This window comes from Panulirus ornatus, chromosome 2 (genome assembly GCF_036320965.1).
Source record: "Panulirus ornatus isolate Po-2019 chromosome 2, ASM3632096v1, whole genome shotgun sequence".
Lineage (NCBI taxonomy): Eukaryota > Metazoa > Arthropoda > Malacostraca > Decapoda > Palinuridae > Panulirus > Panulirus ornatus.
This window is the reverse complement of record NC_092225.1, coordinates 77,627,993-77,640,656: the sequence shown is the minus strand read 5'-3', so window position 1 is coordinate 77,640,656 and position 12,664 is coordinate 77,627,993. Positions and strand designations below refer to the sequence as shown.

General features: G+C 39.8%; 1 protein-coding gene across 1 annotated transcript in view; it reads right to left on the bottom strand.

Annotated features, from left to right (window-relative positions):
• Positions 1-6,328: 6,328 nt before the first annotated feature.
• The window catches only part of LOC139757453 (methylosome protein WDR77-like), a 51,364-nt gene continuing 45,028 nt past the window's right edge, over positions 6,329-12,664 (bottom strand). Inside the window, exon 7 of the mRNA XM_071677984.1 lies at positions 6,329-6,740. Coding sequence (XP_071534085.1) covers positions 6,632-6,740 — 109 coding nt within the window. The 3' untranslated portion in view covers positions 6,329-6,631. The remainder of the gene's footprint in view (positions 6,741-12,664) is intronic.

Sequence of the window (12,664 nt, the reverse complement as noted above, 5' to 3'; positions counted from 1 at the left end):
AAAAAATATATATATATATATATATATATATATATATATAAATATATATATATACACATACACATACACACGTACAGATACACACACACACACACATATACATATATATACATATAAAAAGGAAGAAATAATTTAGAAAACTGAAACTTCTAGCTTGAAATGAAATGAGAAAATGAATGTCACATAATGGTTCAACCTCTGCCTATGGAAAAGGGAAATGTATAATTCATTTACACAAACGTCAATAGTAGTTCTCATCAATTTAACCACTGTATCAATAAGCTTCAATGTCTAAGCTACATTTTTTTTTCCAATTTCACTATTTTCTTGTCAAAGCACCATGTATGAAAACTATCACTCCAGTAACACAACTATAAACATTTACTTCCCCTTTAAAAAAGTTCTGGGGAAGTCTGTCTCGATACACTGCGGGACACTCTACGTAGACACCTGGCGAGGTTTGTGTTGCAATGGTTCTTGATTCACAAACGTAGTAGCATCACCCCATTATGATGGTTCTTCTCCTGCTGGCCAAATCCTGCTTCAGCAGTGCTTGTTCACTACACTTCCTTCCTGACTATCCTGATGCTTGGTTGAAACAGTGTTTGCCATGGAAACTTTCCATATTTGCTATGAGCATACTCAAGTCCCCGTAAAAGACCTGGTAGTAGACATGCCAGCAGGTAGAACCATGGAATTTGAGTTGAGACGGTGGATGAGATGGTGAAGGTCCTGGGAGCACTGGGGAATGTGGAAAGGAACACCAATATCTGCAGCTTGAAGGAACACACGATCGATCTTGCCAAACTTGTTGAAATATTCTCTGATACTGGAGACATTCATGTTAGGGGGAATGGTAGAGAGGTATATATATATATATATATATATATATATATATATATATATATATATATATATATTAATTTTATTTATTTTGCTTTGTCGCTGTCTCCCGCGTTTGCGAGGTAGCGCAAGGAAACAGACGAAAGAAAAGACCCAACCCACCCCCATACACAATGTATATACATACACGTCCACACACGCAAATATACATACCTATACATCTCAATGTACACATATATACACACACACAGACACATACATATATACCCATGCACACAATTCACACTGTCTGCCTTTATTCATTCCCATCGCCACCTCACCACACATGGAATACCATCCCCCTCCCCCCTCATGGGTGTGAGGTAGCACTAGGAAAAGACAACAAAGGCCCCATTCGTTCACACTCAGTCTCTAGCTGTCATGCAATAATGCCCGAAACCACAGCTCCCTTTCCACATCCAGGCCCCACACAACTTTCCATGGTTTACCCCAGACGCTTCACATGCCCTGATTCAATCCACTGACAGCACGTCAATCCCAGTATACCACATCGATCCAATTCACTCTATTCCTTGCCCTCCTTTCACCCTCCTGCATGCTCAGGCCCCGATCACACAAAATCTTTTTCACTCCATCTTTCCACCTCCAATTTGGTCTCCCACTTCTCCTCGTTCCCTCCACCTCCGACACATATATCCTCTTGGTCAATCTTTCCTCACTCATTCTCTCCATGTGCCCAAACCATTTCTAAACACCCTCTTCTGCTCTCTCAACCACGCTCTTTTTATTTCCACACATCTCTCTTACCCTTACATTACTTACTCGATCAAACCACCTCACACCACATATTGTCCTCAAACATCTCATTTCCAGCACATCCATCCTCCTGCGCACAACTCTATCCATAGCCCACGCCTCGCAACCATACAACATTGTTGGAACCACTATTCCTTCAAACATACCCATTTTTGCTTTCCGAGATAATGTTCTTGACTTCCACACATTCTTCAAGGCTCCCAGGATTTTCGCCCCCTCCCCCCCCCTATGATTCACTTCCGCTTCCATGGTTCCATCCGCTGCCAAATCCACTCCCAGATATCTAAATCACTTTACTTCCTCCAGTTTTTCTCCATTCAAACTTACCTCCCACTTGACTTGACCCTCAACCCTACTGTACCTAATTACCTTGCTCTTATTCACATTTACTCTTAACCTTCTTCTTTCACACACTTTACCAAATTCAGTCACCAGCTTCTGCAGTTTCTCACATGAATCAGCCACCAGCACTGTATCATCAGCGAACAACAACTGACTCACTTCCCAAGCTCTCTCATCCCCAACAGACTTCATACTTGCCCCTCTTTCCAAAACTCTTGCATTCACCTCCCTAACAACCCCATCCATAAACAAATTAAACAACCATGGAGACATCACACACCCCTGCCGCAAACCTACATTCACTGAGAACCAATCACTTTCCTCTCCTCCTACAAGTACACATGCCTTACATCCTCGATAAAAACTTTTCACTGCTTCTAACAACTTGCCTCCCACATCATATATTCTTAATACCTTCCACAGAGCATCTCTATCAACTCTATCATATGCCTTCTCCAGATCCATAAATGCTACATACAAATCCATTTGCTTTTCTAAGTATTTCTCACTTACATTCTTCAAAGCAAACACCTGATCCACACATCCTCTACCACTTCTGAAACCACATTGCTCCTCCCGATTCTAGTGCTCTGTACATGAATGAGGAAATGAGAAAAGATTTATAAAGAGGATATATGTGTCAGAGGCAGAGGGAAGAAGGAGACATGGGAGACCAAATTGGAGGTGAAAGGATGGAGTGAGAAAGATTTTGAGTGATCAGGGCCTGAACATACAGGAGGGTGAAAACGTGCAAGGAATAGGCTGAATTGGAACTATGTGGTATACTGGGGTCGACGTACTGTCAATGGATTGAGCCTGGGCATGTGAAGCGTCTGGGGTAAGCCATGGAAAGGTCTGTGGGGCCTGGATGTGGAAAAGGAGCTGTGGTTTCTTTGCATTACACAAGACAGCAAGAGACTGAGTGTGAACGAATGTGGCCTTTTTGTCTTTTCCTGGCGCTACCTCGCTGGAAGGGGTGGGTATGCTATTTCATGTGTGGTGGGGTGGTGACAGGAGTGGATGAAGGGAACAAGTATGAATATGCACATGTGTATATATGCATGTGTCTGTGTATGTACATGTATGTATACGTTGAAATGTATATGAACTTATATGTGCATGTATGGGCGTTTATGTATATATATATATATATATATGTGTATGTGGGTGGGTGGGCCATTCTTCGTCTGTTTCCTTGCGCTCCCTCGCTGATGCGGGAAACCGGTTATGTTTAATATGTAAAAAATAAATAACATATATAGGAAGGTAAACAACACAAATAAGCTACAAAAATTTCAATTATACAAATATTTATTCAAAACATCTCATTTTACAGCTTTTATTTCAGATTAGTTTAAAATCACATATTCTGTATGACTTTAGATGCATTAATGCTGAACTTCCTTTTCTTTCAGTTATTAGAGAGCATTTCAAAACCCAATAAAAATATTTGAAATTACAGTAAAATCCCCATTAACTGGCACCCTTAGGACCTAGATGGCATCAGTTAAATAAATTTTCAGTCAAAAAGATTCTTAATAAAAACAGACTATTACAAAAAGAAAATATATATACTGTATTCAGAAAAAAACAAAAACTATCAATTGCCTCACACTAAAATGTACAGGAGCTCCTAGGTTAACTTATCCAACACATTCCTACAAAGATTTACCAGAAGTAAAACTAATTCAAACAAAGTTTAAATTTAAAGTTACAGTATGGGGGAGTGCATTCTTGGGAAGTATTGAAGATCATTATCACATGTGAATAAACTACTTTATTTACACTGATAAGACTTCATTCACTATAATCTCGCATACATAAATCCAGTTTTACATCAAGACTCCAAGAGTAAAGGAGTGCAGGTGGTTCAATGCACCATATTGTTAATTTACATCAAACAAGATGCATGGTCAGATGATCATTATGCAAAAGCCATAATGTTTGTACCATCCTGATCATGCAGGACGGGAAAAAGGCATGCACAGGATACAGCAAGTTGGGGTCAACATGCTGTCAATGGACTGAACCAAGGGCATGTGAAGTGTCTTGGGTAAACAACAGTGACGTCTGTATGGTCCAGTTGTGGGTAGGGAGCTTTGGTTTCAGTGCATTACTCATGACAGATAGAGAATGGATGTGAGAGGATGTGGCCTTTCTTAGTCTGTTCCTGGTGCTATGTCGTTAACATGAGAAACAGCGATCAAGAATGAAAGAAAAGAAAAAATGAATGTTTTAATGTATGTGTACAAAAGAAAGTACCTGTTTATCATTCTCTGAATCTTATGACCTATGGAAGAATGTGTCATGAATATGGATAAGAAGCAAAACACAGTACAGGTTGAACATCCCTATTCCAAAAATTCAAAATCAAAAGCAGCGACATCACATTACAAGTGGAAAATTCCACATCTGATCGCACTTGCCCAATTTGGGCTCTGATGCTACCAGTTTGTTACACACCATCGTCAGCACCAGACCTTCATGCAGTACTCACCGAGTTTTTTGCTTATTCTCTGCTTTGAGGTAAAAAGATATTGTTGAATATGTCAAAAAGGCCTGCAAATAAAGAGGCTCCAGTTGTTTATTCACTGGCCAACAGTTAAATAGGTTGAAATGGTTCTGAATCAAGGTGATCATGATAAGAGATGTTGAAGATGACTTTGTTAACACTGCAGAAAAAGTGCCTACTGATGACATGGTAAAAATGTGCAATGGACTTATTGAAGGACTAAAGCAGTGTACATTCATAACAGAACAAGAAAATCATTTCAGTTAATAAAATCAAAAAGAGACTTCTAAGACAAAAACCATTGTAAATGAGACAGATAACTTTGGAGAAAACATTCAAAAAAGCCTTTTAAAATCTGAGGTTGTGACACCTTAGATTTCTAATGGTTCAGCACTATGCAAACTTTGTTCCATGAGCAAAATTATCAAAAGTATTGTATAAATTACCTTCAGGCTATGTGTATAAGGTGTATACGAAGAAACAAATGGATATTGTGTTCAGACTTGGGTCCCATCCCCAAGATATCTCATTACCTATGACAAATGTGGAAAACAGGATGGTATTTTAACAAATGGGTTAGAACTGAGACATACCTCAACATTTCGACCATTCAACGGTCTTCCTCAGGAAATACCAATTCCATTATTCTGTGGAACCATGTTCTCCAGCAAGTGATAGTCACCCAGTTGGTTGCCTTGGTGTGTTGCTCTCTGATTGGATCGCTTATCCTGCTACCTCCACTCATTCACTGTGATCTCCACTGCCTAACACGACCAGCAGATGAACCCAGACCTTGTGTCAATGTTGTCTTTGGTAGCAATGTAAGTCGTTTCTAATGTCTTTTTCATTTGTTTGCTTAGGCCCTTGTGCATCATTCTCACCTCATCCTACAGCACAAATTTGCAGCGATGAGTTCCACTGTTTACATCGTGCTAAGACTTGCATGATGTAAACAAAGAAGAACTTGTTGCTGCAAATCCATGAAGTGGGATGAGGCAAAAAAACTGCACAAGGGGCTAAGCAAACAATTAAGAAAGACAAGAAGCAGCTTACATCGCTACTACCAAAGACAACAATAACATAAGGTCTGGGTTCATCTACTGGTCGTATCTGGCAATGGAGATCACTGTGAACTAGTGGAGGTAGCAGGATAAGCAATCCAATCAGAGAGCAACACACCAAGGCAACCGACCGGGTGACTATCACTTGCTGGGGAATATGGCCCCACCAAATACTGGAATCAGCATCTCCTGAGGAAAACCAATGAACGGTCAAAATGTTATGTCTCAGCTCTAAACTCATTATGTACATGAAAATATTCCAAAATCCGAAAGAATTTGAAATCCGAAAACTTCTAGTCCCAGATATTTCGGATAAGGGATACTCAAACTGTGCTGCACTGTTATGAAAATGGTCGTATACTGATTTAGTTTCAGTACAAATAATCATGAGAGAAACTCTGGCATAATCTTCATAGGGCAATGTGGGTATAATGAATGAAAATAAACTATGTGACTGTACTACCATAGTCCCAACATTCTTAAGTAGTTCACTTTTCAATAATGTTTTCTTAATGCATCTAGTAGGGAGGAAACTGGGTTAGAGGAAAAGCATACAGAGTATCCCAATTAGAACTGCAATAAAACAGTTCTGGAGGGAGAAAGAAGGAATAACATCCTATTGCCATTCTATAATGGGATTTTACTGGAAGTATTAGTTTATTAATTATTTATCAATTTTATGAATTACATAAAATTAAGCATCCTCTGCATGGATTAAAGAGAGAGAAAAATGAAGGGGGATTGAAAGATGCCACTATTTCAGGTTTTTATTCATACAGGAAAAATGAATGGTGCCATTGTCTTGGGTTTCCCTATTAAATGGGTCATGGACAAATGGGAGTTTACTGTGATGAGAACCCTTTTAGAAAGATCTACTGAACCTCACAGGGAACTGCCCTTTTACAAACTGAAAACTAATGAAAATAATAAAATGAGTCTATTGTTGTCCCAAGCTTTAAAGAAATTATATTAATTCCAAAGTAAACTTACCACAGTTTATTAATGTCACTCATTCATAAGTTCTATTCTAAAGCATAAGATAAAATAAAAAAAATCATCATATCTGATGTACAAAAACTGATTTATCCCATCCACATGTAACAAGAGTTCCTGAGTCTTTCCAAGCCAGTCCTCGAACAAAATCAAGATGGCGGTCATCCTCATATCTGGAAAGGTATTTAAGATAAGCCAAAGATTTTTCACATGAAGACATTACACTTTACCAGACTGAGTTAACAATCAAACTATGGCTTATCATGTAACATACAAATTCTTTCACACTGGATTACTGAATGTATTACAAACCACACAAAAGATGAGGAAAAACTGGTACAGTAAAAAGACTGGTGACATCTGACTCCATCTATGCAAAATCTTCTGTAAGAAGAGATGCTACGGAGATTCAGTACCTCTTCTTTTAAGAAGCATAGATTATCCGATGACTTAAAAGAAGTTTTAAAAATTTTGAATTAATTCAACAGTGTTAATCAATGATCTTTTTGGAATACAAGAGAATACACTTACTAGGACAAATGAAATAAAACTTAAAGCTAAAAGATGTAACCCTAACGTGGGAAAAAATTTATTTGCAAAAAGATGAACTGAGCATTGGATTAAGTTATCAGCAACTGTTGTTAATGCAATAGGTTAGACAAATTTTTCATCAGTTCAAGTATTTACCAAATAATCACATGGAAACCATGGAAAGTTTTGTGGGGCCTAGATGTGGAAAGGGAGCTGTGGTTTCGGTGCATTACACAACAGCTAGAGACTGGGTGTGAACGAATGTGGCCTCTGTTGTCTTTTGCTAGCACTACCTCATGCGGGGGGAAGGGGGTGTAATTTCATGTGTGGCAGTGTGGCGATGGGAATGGATTAAGGCAGCAAGTATGAATATGTACATGTGTATATATGTATAAGTCTGAGTATTTATAAGTATGTATACATTGAAATGTATAGGTATGTATATGTGTGTGTGGGCGTTTATGTATATACATGCGTATGTGGGTGGGTTGGGCCATTCTTTCGTCTATTTCCTTGTGCTACCTCCCTAACACGGGAGACAGCGACCAAGTATAATAATATAGAAAAATGATTCTTTGTTCTCATTTCAGACCCTAAGAATATACCAAGTGCAGTAGAAGGCTGGACAGCACAGCATGATTTCATGGTGGTATTCCCTTTTATTTTATCCTTTTATATTCTAAGTGGGCTTACTTCATCAATGCATGCATTTTCTTTCCTTCTTTTCCCTGCTGGTTGATATTGCCTGGGTGAGTGGAGGATGGGTAGAGAGCCTTCTTACTGTTCCATCCTAACCTTATCCACTTAGAACAGGAATAAATAGATTTAATCTCATAATTCTGATCATGGAGGCCAAACTGGAGATGGAGGAATGGAGTGAAAAAGATTTTGAGTGATCAGGGCCTGAACATGCAGGAGGAAAAAAAGATGTGCACGGGCTATAGAGAATTGGAGCAATATGGTAAACCAGGTTCAATGTGCTGTCAATGGACAGAACCAGGTCATCTGATACGTCCAATGTAAATCATGGAAAGGTCTGTGGGGCCTGGATGTGGATAAGGAGTGGCAGTTTCACTGCACTACACATGACAGCTCAAGAATGGATGTGAGCAGATATGGCCTTTCTTTGTCTGCTCCTGGTGCTATGCTGTTACTGCAGTAAACAGTGATCATGTATGAAACAAAAAAAAAAAAATTTACACTAATTTCCATAAAATAAAAGCTTTCTTATTGTACTGTTTTCTTTTAATTACCAAGCAACCAAATAAATTTTCAAACTCATCTTAATAAAGGTGCAAGAGGCAAAAAAGAGGGCAAATGAGGGTTGGGGCAAGAGAGTATCATTAACTTTTAGGTAGAACAAAAAGATGTTTTGGAAGGAGGTAAATAAAGTGTGTAAGACAAGGGAACAAATGGGAACATCAGAAGGGGGCTAATGGGGAGGTGATAACATGTAGTGGTGATGTGAGAAGGAGATGAAGTGAGTGTTTTGAAGGTTTGTTGAATGTGTTTGATGATAGAGTGGCAGATAAAGGGTTTTGGTTGAGGTGGTGTGCAAAGTGAGAGGATTAGGGAGAATGATTTGGTAAACAGAGAAGAGGTAGTGAAAGCTTTGCGGAAGATGAAAGCCGGCAAGGTGGCGGGTTTGGATGGTAATGCAGTGGAATTTATTAAAAAAGGGGGTGACTGCATTGTTGAATGGTTGGTAAGGTTATCTAATGTATGTATGACTCATGGTGAGGTGCCTGAGGACTGGCGGAATGCTTGCATAGTGCCATGTACAAAGGCAAGGGGGATAAGAGTGAGTGCTCAAATTGCAGAGGTATAAGTTTGTTGAGTATTCCCGGGAAATCATATGGGAGGGTATTGATTGAGAGGGTGAAGGCATGCACAGAGCATCAGATTGGGGAAGAGCAGTGTGGTTTCAGAAGTGGTAGAAGATGTGTGGATCAGGTGTTTGCTTTGAAAAATGTATGCGAGAAATACTTAGAAAAGCAAATGGATTTGTATGTAGCATTTATGGATCTGGAGAAGGCATATGACAGAACTGATAGAGAAGCTCTGTGGAAGGTATTAAGAATATATGGTGTGGCAGGTAAGTTGTTAGAAGCAGTGAAAAGTTTTTATCGAGGATGTAAGGCATGTGTACGTGTAGGAAGAGAGGAAAGTGATTGGTTCTCAATGAATGATGGTTTGCGGCAGGGTTGCGTGATGTCCATGGTTGTTTGATTTGTTTATGGATGGGGTTGTTAGGGAGGTGAATGCAAGAGTTTTGGAAAGAGGGGCAAGTATGAAGTCTGTTGTGGATGAGAGAGCTTGGGAAGTGAGTCAGTTGTTGTTCACTGATGATACAGCGCTGGCGGCTGATTCGTGTGAGAAACTGCAGAAGCTGGTGACTGAGTATGGTAAAGTGTGTGAAAGAAGAAAGCTAAGAGTAAAAGTGAATAAGAGCAAGGTTATTAGGTACAGTAGGTTTGAGCGACAAGTCAATTGGGAGGTAATTTTGAATGGAGAAAAACTGAAGGAAGTGCAGTGTTTTAGATATCTGGGAGTGGATTTGGCAGCAGATGGAACCATGGAAGCGGAAGTAAATCATAGGTTAGAGGAGGGGGCGAAAGTTCTGGGAGCATTGAAAAATGTATGGAAGTCGAGAGCGTTATCTTGGAAAGCAAAAATGGGTATGTTTGAAGGAATAGTGGTTCCAACAATGTTGTATGGTTGCGAGGCGTGGGCTATAGATAGAGTTGTGAGGAGGAGGGTGAATGTGCTGGAAATGAGATGTTTGAGGACAATATTTGGTGTGAGGTGGTTTGATTGAGTAAGTAATGAAAGGGTAAGAGAGATGTGTGGTAATAAAAAGAAAGTGGTTGAAAGAGCAGAAGAGGGTGTTTTGAAATGGTTTAGTCACATGGAGAGAATGAGTGAGGAAAGATTGACAAAGAGGATATATGTGTCAGAGCTGGAGGGAAAGAGAAGTGGGAGACCAAATTGCAGGTGGAAAGATAGAGTGAAAGAGATTTTGAGTGATCAGGGCCTGAACATGCTGGAGGGTGAAAGGCGTGCAAGGAATAGAGTGAATCGGAACGATGTGGTATACCAGGGTCAACATGCTGTCAGTGGATTGAACCAAGGCGTGTGAAGCGTCTGGGGTAAACCACAGAAAGTTTTGTGGGGCCTGGATGTGGAAAGGGAGCTGTGGTTTCAGTGCATCATACATGACAGCTAGAGACTGAGTGTGAACGAATGTGGCCTTTGTTGTCTTTTCCTAGCACTACCTCGTACACATGCAAGGGGAGGGAGTTATCATTTCATGTGTCATGGGGTGGCAACGGGAATGAATAAGGACAGACAGTATGAATTATGTACATGTGTATATATATGTATATATATGTCTGTTCATATGTCTGTATATATATGGATCTGGAGAAGGCATATGATAGAGTTGATAGAGATGCTCTGTGGAAGGTATTAAGAATATATGGTGTGGGAGGAAAGTTGTTAGAAGCAGTGAAAAGTTTTTATCGAGGATGTAAGGCATGTGTACGTGTAGGAAGAGAGGAAAGTGATTGGTTCTCAGTGAATGTAGGTTTGCGGCAGGGGTGTGTGATGTCTCCATGGTTGTTTAATTTGTTTATGGATGGGGTTGTTAGGGAGGTATATGCAAGAGTTTTGGAAAGAGGGGCAAGTATGAAGTCTGTTGGGGATGAGAGAGCTTGGGAAGTGAGTCAGTTGTTGTTCGCTGATGATACAGCGCTGGTGGCTGATTCATGTGAGAAACTGCAGAAGCTGGTGACTGAGTTTGGTAAAGTGTGTGGAAGAAGAAAGTTAAGAGTAAATGTGAATAAGAGCAAGGTTATTAGGTACAGTAGGGTTGAGGGTCAAGTCAATTGGGAGGTGAGTTTGTATGGAGAAAAACTGGAGGAAGTGAAGTGTTTTAGATATCTGGGAGTGGATCTGGCAGCGGATGGAACCATGGAAGCGGAAGTGGATCATAGGGTGGGGGAGGGGGCGAAAATTCTGGGGGCCTTGAAGAATGTGTGGAAGTCGAGAACATTATCTAGGAAAGCAAAAATGGGTATGTTTGAAGGAATAGTGGTTCCAACAATGTTGTATGGTTGCGAGGCGTGGGCTATGGATAGAGTTGTGCGCAGGAGGATGGATGTGCTGAAAATGAGATGTTTGAGGACAATGTGTGGTGTGAGGTGGTTTGATCGAGTGAGTAACGTAAGGGTAAGAGAGATGTGTGGAAATAAAAAGAGCGTGGTTGAGAGAGCAGAAGAGGGTGTTTTGAAGTGGTTTGGGCACATGGAGAGGATGAGTGAGGAAAGATTGACCAAGAGGATATATGTGTCGGAGGTGGAGGGAGCAAGGAGAAGAGGGAGACCAAATTGGAGGTGGAAAGATGGAGTGAAAAAGATTTTGTGTGATCGGGGCCTGAACATGCAGGAGGGTGAAAGGAGGGCAAGGAATAGAGTGAATTGGAGCGATGTGGTATACCGGGGTTGACGTGCTGTCAGTGGATTGAATCAAGGCATGTGAAGCTTCTGGGGTAAACCATGGAAAGCTGTGTAGGTATGTATATTTGCGTGTGTGGACGTATGTATATACATGTGTATGGGGGGTGGGGTTGGGCCATTTCTTTCGTCTGTTTCCTTGCGCTACCTCGCAAACGCGGGAGACAGCGACAAAGTATAAAAAAAAAAAAAAAAAAAATATATGTCTGTGTGTGTACATATGTATACGTTGTGATGTATAGGTATGTATATGTGCATGTGTGGTCGTGTATGTATATATATGTGTATGTGGGTGGGTTGGGCTATTCTTTCGTCTGTTTCCTTGAGCTACCTCGTTAATGTGGGAGACAGCAACGAAGTATAATAAATAAAATGTTGATTTTCAAATAAATTTTTGATTTCTAGTACATTATGCATACTCCTGGAGTAGTTTTAATCCCTCAGTAAATTGGTTGGGCATATGAAATGCATTTTAGTGGGAAATACATTTCCATGTTATGCTATTTTTCATCTGAGTAGGGAAAATTTGCTAAAACTTTAAAAATAACTCTGCAACAATTTATGAATTATTATACATCACTCATACTTTTGAATTAATTCTGGCACTTCAGAAAAATATAGAGGTGACTATTATGAACTTTAATGAAAACCATATTATCCAGTTTTTCCTTAAATAAAAACCTCATTTTTCACAATAAAACTGGATTTCCAATGGAATTTAAATGCTAGATATGATTACTTAATGGTTTTCTTATGATGAAAAAGTAATAAAAATTTCACGATATTTATTAATATTTATTTTGCTTTGTTGCTGTCTCCCGCGTTTGTGAGGTAGAGCAAGGAAACAGACGAAAGAAATGGCCCAACCCACCCCCATACACATGTATATACATACACGTCCACACACGCAAATATACATACCTATACATCTCAATGTACACATATATATACACACACAGACACATACATATATACCCATGCACAAAATTCACACTGTCTGCCTTTATTCATTCCCATCGCCACCTCGCCACACATGGAATACCATCCCCCTC